The sequence below is a fragment of the Hydra viridissima genome, unplaced genomic scaffold (assembly GCF_058129835.1).
Source record: "Hydra viridissima isolate aposymbiotic clone 2 unplaced genomic scaffold, HvirCarnegie_v1 scaffold_3, whole genome shotgun sequence".
Classification (NCBI taxonomy): domain Eukaryota; kingdom Metazoa; phylum Cnidaria; class Hydrozoa; order Anthoathecata; family Hydridae; genus Hydra; species Hydra viridissima.
Window position 1 is genome coordinate 19194551 of NW_028324302.1, and position 7083 is coordinate 19201633.

The window sequence follows — 7083 nt, forward strand, 5'->3', positions numbered from 1 at the left end:
AAGACCATTGAGAAATTAAAGACTGGTTCATCTATTCAAAGTAAGAAAATGTCTAAAAAGAACGCGATTCGAATTCAAGACCTGGTGAAAATAGGGCAGGGCATGAAAATAGTATGAAGATAGCATTCTGTTGCGATGACTTGTTATAAACTTGCAATGTCTTGCAATGAGAGACATTTAAATGAATTAAATAATTTTTTATTATATAAAAAATGATAAGTACTGAGCGATTAAGAGTTACTGAGAACCCAGAGTATGATATTGGTATTGAAAAAGTTGATTTTTTTGAGTATCTTCCAACCAATCTCGATTTAAATTCTTCAGGCACGATTACTTTTGAGATTGACTGTCAATCGATTCAAACAGTACCATCAGAGGCTTACATTCTTATTGAAGGAGTGTTGAAAAAGAGCGATGGAACCTTTTACGATGCTAAAGACAACATTGCACTGGTGAACAACGCTTTGTTGTATTTGTTTAATGATGTGACTTATGACTTGTCGGGAGAGCAAGTGGAACGAGTGATGTATCCAGGTCCAGCCACCACCATACTTGGATTGATGAAATATCCTTATGGATTTCAGTTTGCTGATGGATTAAAACAGATGTGGTATATGGATACGTCAAATCTTGTTGGAAATTCAGGATTCAATGTTAGACGAGACCACTTGTTTGCAGACACTACATCCGTTGGAGCTTTTTCGTTTAAAATTCCGTTGAAGCACATTTTTGGATTTTGCGAAACCTATGACAAAGTTGTTTATGGGTTTAGGCATACCATCACCTTTACAAAGAAAGAATGTGATGATGCGATTTATAGAGCGGAGAGCGTTAGTGCAGGAATGATCAACCTTAAAAAATTCAGACTTTATATGCCTCGCGTTGAATTAGATATTTCGAAAAAGACTGATTTCATGAATTTAATAGCTCAAAAAATTCCCATTCAAGTGGCTTATAAATCAAACAAATGTGAAAGACAGCTTATTCCAGCCGGTCAAACAGAATTTACCTAGTCGCTTGGAAGAGTCACTGACAAAAGCATTCCAAGATTTATCTTGTTCGGACTTCAGACAAACAGAAATTCCAGTCAAACAGTTAATCCGTCACTATTCGACCATTGTGATGTTAGCAATTTTTACGTGACTGTTAATGGAATAAAGTATCCAAGTTACAATTACGACTTGAATTTTGGAGAAAAGAGAGTGGTTATGGCTTATTCAGATGCGTTCTCTTTTGATGAAAAATATTACGGCACAAATGAACTTGTTTGTCAATCTGGGTTAAGCTTGCTTGAATATATAAAATTATATCCGTTGTTCTTTGTGGATATCAGCAAGCAAAAAGAAAGAATGACGTCGGAAACAGCTGAATTAGTGGTAAACCTTAAATTTCGAACTTCAACTATTGCAAATACCGTTATTTTTGCAGTGGTGATCTCTGACAAACTGCTTAAATTTGTTTCAGACGGAACCAACATGACTGCTGTTTATTAAGATGTCTTTTCAGGAAAAATTGAATTGACTTAAAAAAAATCTTGGTATAATAAAATGAGATATACAACATCGTATTTGAAAAATTTGTTGAATGAAAACGGCGTTAGTAAAACAGCAGATGATTTAATAACGTTGATGATGCTTGCGGTTGAAAACAACTTGATTAGTAAAGATGAGATTTTAGAAAGAGCAAAAGAAAAAAAAGAAAAGCCTCCTCCAAAAGAAAAAAAACCTGTTGATCCGAAATGGGAATGGCTTAGTTTTGTTAAGAAAAAACCCATCACTGTGAGAATAACCAACATTGAAACGGGTGAGGTGACTGAATACAAGTCTCTTTACAAAGCGATGGCAGGAACTGGACGTGGATGGAGATATTTAGAGCGTCGAGATGGAAAGGTTGATAATGGAATCAAGATTGAATTTTTAAATTCTGAAAAGCTTGAAAAACGTAAAAAGCAGCAAAATTGATTTTTTAACTTTTAACATGTTAAAAAATTGACTTAAATAAAATTCTTGGCATAAATAAAAAGATGGAAAGCATGCAAAAGGATGATCTTTTAAATGCCCTTGATGATAGCTTTGTGTCAACTTCTGATACGGCTAAATCAAAAAGTTTGCTTAAATTTCTAAAAAACGTAAGAAAACTTCCAAAGGAACATCGAATCATTTTCAAAGAAATGGTTGAAGTAGCACCTTTTGAAGAAGTGATCAGAAATATAAAAGAAGACATTGATCTGCGTAATAAATTCCTGATAGGAACAAATTGGAAACTAAATGCTAGCGGACGTAATAATTGTCGTAAAATCACTGAACATATTAGAGAGATTAAAAATATGTATTCACGTCTTTCCAAATAATTTTTTAATTCTTTTCACGGGAGAATTAAAAAAAACGGTAAAAATTTTTCGAAGAACAAAATATGCTGAAAGTGTGCCAAGATTTAAAAAAAAAATTGAATTGACTTAAAGAAAATCTTAGTATAATAAAAATGAGTATCTATTCTTCAAAACCAGAATTAATTGCTAAAGAGCGAAAACTTGAATGCATCGAAAAAAATTTTCTTTCCCTTAATAAAATGGGTGATAAAACTGATGTTAAAAAGCAAAAAGCAAAAACTTTCGCCAAAGAGCGAAAAATTGAAAGTGACATAAAGAAAAATCTTTCCGTAATAAAAATGGAAAGTAAAACTGTTAAAGATCGAAAAGTATCAATGGCATCATTAAGAAGAGATGCTAAAGAAAGAGCTATTAAAGACTATACCAGAATGACTAGGGAAGAGCTTGTTGAAGCAATAAGAACAACAAAACCTGTCATTGGCCAAAAGTCTGTTAATGATCGAAAAGATCGAAATAAAATGACTGTAAAAGAATTAAGAGAGATGGCTAAAGGTCGTGATGATATCAAAGGTATCTATAAAATGAAAAAAGCTGATCTCATTGCAGCTTTAAATATTACCATCATTGAAAGTGGCCCTGCTCCTCAACCTGTAGCTCGTAGACGCACGACTGAGGCGAGACCTTTGCCTGTTAATGAAAGACCTACCGTGGTTAGGTTTGTTCGACCAGCTGTAAAAGTTTCTGTAAAACCGACAAAAGTAAGGTTTGTTCATCCACCTGTAAAAGTTTCTGTAAAGCCGACAAAAGTTTCAATAAAGCCGACAAAAGTAAGGTTTGCTGTTGGTTCTGAAAGACCTGTACCTGCTCCAAGACCAAGGTCTGACGACTTGATTTCATTCGAAACTTCTGCTCTCTTGCAAAATAGGATGATAAGAGATGAACCCTCTATTCTTAACACACCGGTTATAGATTCAACAAACGTTATTACACCTCGACCGGTTCCAGCACCAAGACCTTTATTTTCAAGTCTGACGGCAGCTACAAAAAGTGTGGCGTCCTATGTTAAAACTAAGTTTAATGATATTAAAGAATGGATAGATCCCTACGTTCCTGAAGTAGTCAAGAAGAATGTAAGCGAATCAGTGAAACAAATCGATGAAAAGATAAAGTCTATCAAATCACTTGTATTAAAAACAGTGTACAAACAGCCCGTGTCAAAACCAATTATAGTAAAGTTTAATATGACTAAGCATTCAGCAGAGCGCTCCACCAGAGTATTTTCTTACGAGCCGTCTTCTCGTTATCAAGACATTGTTCCTTTTTTAAACTTGGTAAGGGAGTCTGCCATTCAAACCATGGAAGGAGAAAGAAACACAAAGGTAAGAATTGTTTTAGTCTGTGAAATGACTCGCGTAAGCATCTCGACTGGTGAGGAAACTACTCAGATAGCTAACTTTTCATCTAATGCGCGAAGATTATTGGAGGGTGATGATGTGAGAGAGCTTATGACTGAAATGGAAGAAAAAATCTTGGAACGTAGCGCTAATTACAACAAGATGGGATCCAATTGCGTCTTGTCAAAGATTTTAAGAATGGATATAAGCTTTGTTGATTATGAACCTTTCAAGGGCTCTTCCTACATGGAGCTGCCTCTCAAGTTGAAAAACAAAAAGGCTATCATCAACATGGTAAACAACGACAATGAATGCTTCAAGTGGTGCGTCACCAGAGTGTTGAATCTTAAAAATAGAGACAATGAAAGAATTGACAATGATCTTATTTTAAAATCAGAAGAGTTGAATTGGGAAGGAATGGAATTTCCTGTAAAGACAACTCAAATCAAAAAGTTTGAAGTGAATAATCCTGACATCAGCGTGAACGTCTTTCACTATGAAATGAATAAGCCTCAACCTATGCTTATATCCAAATTTCATGATCGAAAGCACTGTGTTGATTTGCTGTATATTTCAAACAAAGACAACAGCCATTATTGCCTTATTAACAATTTCAGTCGGTTTGCCGGCTCCTCAACAACAAAAGGAAAAAGAAAACTTCATTTTTGCAGAAATTGCATGCATGGTTATGACCAAGAAGAAAAGCTTCAAATTCACAAAGGATACTGTTATGAGAACGCTCCAATGAGAATTGATCTTCCAAAAGAAGGGTCGACCCTTGAGTTTAAAAACTACAACAATAGTATGAGAGTTCCGTACTGTGTCTATGCCGACTTTGAAAGTTTCATCAAACCCATCGATGACAACACTTGCACCCCTGACTTAAAACAGTCATACACCAAAAAATACCAAAAGCATGTTCCAAGCTCCTTCTGCTATTACATCATAGGACCTGATGGTTTAAAAATTAAATCTTTTGAGTATACAGCCGAAAGCGATAAGGATGACGTAGGTAAAAAGTTTGTTACCAGTCTTGAAGCTGACTTTATAAAGATTTGCTGTGATAGTTATTCACTTAAACAACAATGGAAGAATAAGCCAATAAAGACGGATGAGGACAAGAAGAAGTATGAAGCTGCAACCGAATGTCACATTTGCAAAAAGGATCTTAATGGTGACAAAGTGTGGGATCACTGTCATTTGACAGGAAAATACCGCGGTGCTGCTCATGATGCTTGCAATAAAAAATATCGAATTCCAAAATTCATACCAGTCATTTTCCACAACTTGTCTGCCTATGACAGTCATTTGTTCATCAAGAGATTAGGCGGAAAAAACGGAAAACTCAATTGCATACCCAACAGCGAAGAAAAATACATCAGCTTCTCAAAAAGCATCAAAGTGAGAGATTCGATTGATAAGAAAGGTAACCCAACAAAAGTGTATAGAGATTTAAGGTTCGTTGACAGCTATAGGTTCATGCAAAGCTCGTTAGCAGATTTGACTAGCAACCTTGTTAAAGATTTGTGTGAGGAGTGCTCTAAATTAGACCCTAAGACATGCAAAAAGGACTGCCTTGATAAGAAAGGTAAAAAATGCAAGTGCAAAGACAATTGTAAAGACTGCGCTCATAGAAGATTTAAAAAAGGAGACATCTTGTGCAAACATCTCAATTCATTATACAGCGGAGAACAAAGAAATTTGCTACTAAGAAAAGGAGTTTACCCCTATGAATGGGTGGACTCGATTGAAGAGTTTTCCGAAACGCAATTGCCTCCGAAAGAAGCCTTTTATTCTAGACTAGATGATAAACGCATCAGCGATGAAGACTACGCGCATGCACAAAACGTTTGGAACGTATTTGGATGCAAAACCTTTAAAGACTATCACGTGCTATACAACAAGTCCGACGTTCTTAATCTTGCCGATGTCTTTGAAAATTTTAGAGACACTTGCATGGAATATTACAGTCTCGACCCTCTTTGGTATTACACCTCTCCTGGTTTGGCTTGGGACGCTATGTTAAAGGAAACTAAAATTGAGCTGGACTTGATAACCGATATTGACATGCTCAACATGATCCAAAAAGGAATACGCGGTGGAATCTGCATGATCTCGAATCGACTTGGAAATGCTAATAACAAATACATGTCAGACTATGATCCTTCACAACCATCCACATTTATTCAGTACTTAGACGCCAACAATCTTTATGGATGGGCTATGAGTAAAGCTCTTCCCGTTGGAGGATTCAGATGGATGACTGATCTTGAAAATTGGCGCAGCATGCCGTGCATTCTTGAAGTTGACTTGAGCTATCCTGTTGAGCTTCACGATTTACACAACGACTACCCACTTGCACCTGAAAGATTAACCATTGGAAAAGTACCCAAGCTGGTTCCCAATTTAAACAACAAAGAAAAATACGTCATTCACCATGAAAGCCTAAAACTCTATGAACGATTGGGTTTAGTCATCACCAAAATTCATCGAGGCTTTACCTTCAGAGAAGAACCTTTCATGAAATCATACATTGATGGCAACACCGATAAAAGAACAAGAGCTAAAAACGAATTTGAGAAGGATTTTTTCAAACTCATGAACAACTCCGTCTTTGGTAAAACCATGGAAAACATTCTAAAGCATGTTGATATTAAACTTGTCACCACAAGAAAAGAAGTCTTAAAATTATCCAAAAATCCTCGTTATGATCGGTACAACATTTTTGATGAAAACCTTGCTGCCATTCACATGAAGAAAACACAAGTTACTTACAATAAACCTGTTTACTTAGGAATGAGCATCCTCGACCTGAGCAAAACTCTCATGTTTGAACACCACTATGACTACATGAAACCTAAATACGGTGATCGAGCAAAACTTCTCATGACTGACACCGACTCGCTCATTTATGAAATCGAAACAGACGATTTTTACAAAGACATTGCTGATGATGTACTTGAAAAATTTGAGCGAATTTCCAAAAGACCATCCTGCCGTTCAAAACGTTGGCTTCAAAGTAGGAAAAAATAAAAAGGTTATAGGCAAGTTCAAAGATGAGACCAGTGGAAAGCAAATTACGCAGTTTGTCGGGCTTCGACCTAAGCTCTACTCCTACTGCATCCCTGAAGAAATTGAAAAAGAAGATAAAGAGCACAAAAAATGCAAAGGAGTCAAAAAGAACGTGGTCAAAAATAAGATTACTCATCAAGACTACTATGACTGTTTGCAGGGTAAACAAGAAAAGCTCGCCACCATGAACGTTTTCAGATCTCATCTTCACGACGTTTACACTGAAGAAATTAACAAAGTCGCACTCAGCGCTAACGATGACAAAAGACACATCTTACAAGACGGCAT

At 36.1% G+C, this 7083-nt stretch overlaps 1 protein-coding gene across 1 annotated transcript; it reads left to right on the forward strand.

Moving 5' to 3' along the window:
• Positions 1 to 2703: 2703 nt before the first annotated feature.
• Positions 2704 to 6756, forward strand: LOC149891318 (uncharacterized). The gene is made up of 4 exons (XM_090082075.1): positions 2704 to 3087; positions 3958 to 5033; positions 5193 to 6190; positions 6518 to 6756. The coding sequence occupies exons 1-4, from the start codon at positions 2704 to 2706 to the stop codon at positions 6754 to 6756; spliced, it is 2697 nt and encodes an 898-aa protein (XP_089938201.1).
• Positions 6757 to 7083: the final 327 nt, after the last annotated feature.

What these genes read in the sequence shown, in the direction of transcription:
- LOC149891318 (XM_090082075.1), top strand. Translation starts at nt 2,704, where the DNA reads ATGGCATCATTAAGAAGAGATGCTAAAGAAAGAGCTATTAAAGACTAT. An exon ending in TTTCTGTAAAACCGACAAAA is followed by an intron (nt 3,088 to 3,957) that starts GTAAGGTTTGTT and finishes GAACCTTTCAAG; the next exon opens with GGCTCTTCCTACATGGAGCT. An exon ending in TCTGCCTATGACAGTCATTT is followed by an intron (nt 5,034 to 5,192) that starts GTTCATCAAGAG and finishes GTTCGTTGACAG; the next exon opens with CTATAGGTTCATGCAAAGCT.